General features: G+C 52.8%; 1 protein-coding gene across 1 annotated transcript in view; it reads left to right on the forward strand.

Moving 5' to 3' along the window:
* Positions 1 to 2: 2 nt before the first annotated feature.
* The window catches only part of LOC102840172 (zinc finger protein 268-like), a gene marked incomplete at its 5' end in the record, with an annotated part of 39,084 nt that continues 38,438 nt past the window's right edge, over positions 3 to 648 (forward strand). The window contains one exon of the mRNA XM_006874380.1: positions 3 to 647. Coding sequence (XP_006874442.1) covers positions 3 to 647 — 645 coding nt within the window. The remainder of the gene's footprint in view (position 648) is intronic.

A 648-nucleotide genomic window follows, 5' to 3' on the forward strand; every position in this document is an offset into this window, starting at 1 on the left:
TCTGCGGGGAGTGTGAGCGAGGCTTTAGTCAGAAGGCATACCTCATTAGACACCAGAAGACACACTCAGGGGAGAAGCCCTATGTCTGCAGGGAGTGTGGGCGAGGCTTTAGTCAGAAGGCATACCTCATTAGACACCAGAGGACACACTCAGGGGAGAAGCCCTATGTCTGCAGGGAGTGTGGACGAGGCTTTAGTCAGAAGACATACCTCATTATACACCAGAGGACACACTCAGGGGAGAAGCCCTATGTCTGCAGGGAGTGTGGGCGAGGCTTTAGGCAGAAGTCACTCCTCACTGTACACCAGAGGACACACTCAGGACAGAAGCCCTATGTCTGCATGGAGTGTGGACGAGGCTTTAGTGAGAAATCATACCTCATTATACACCAGAGGACACACTCAGGGGAGAAGCCCTATGTCTGCAGGGAGTGTGGGCGAGACTTTATTCAGAAGTCATACCTCATCAGACACCAGAGGACACACTCAGGGGAGAAGCCCTATGTCTGCAGGGAGTGTGGGCGAGGCTTTAGTCAGAAGGCATACCTCGTTAAACACCAGAGGACACACTCAGGGGAGAAGCCCTATGTCTGTAGGGAGTGTGGGCGAGGCTTTATTCAGAAGTCATACCTCATCAGACACCAGAGGA

Source organism: Chrysochloris asiatica, unplaced genomic scaffold (genome assembly GCF_000296735.1).
Source record: "Chrysochloris asiatica unplaced genomic scaffold, ChrAsi1.0 scaffold00272, whole genome shotgun sequence".
In the NCBI taxonomy this organism is placed as follows: Eukaryota; Metazoa; Chordata; class Mammalia; order Afrosoricida; family Chrysochloridae; genus Chrysochloris; species Chrysochloris asiatica.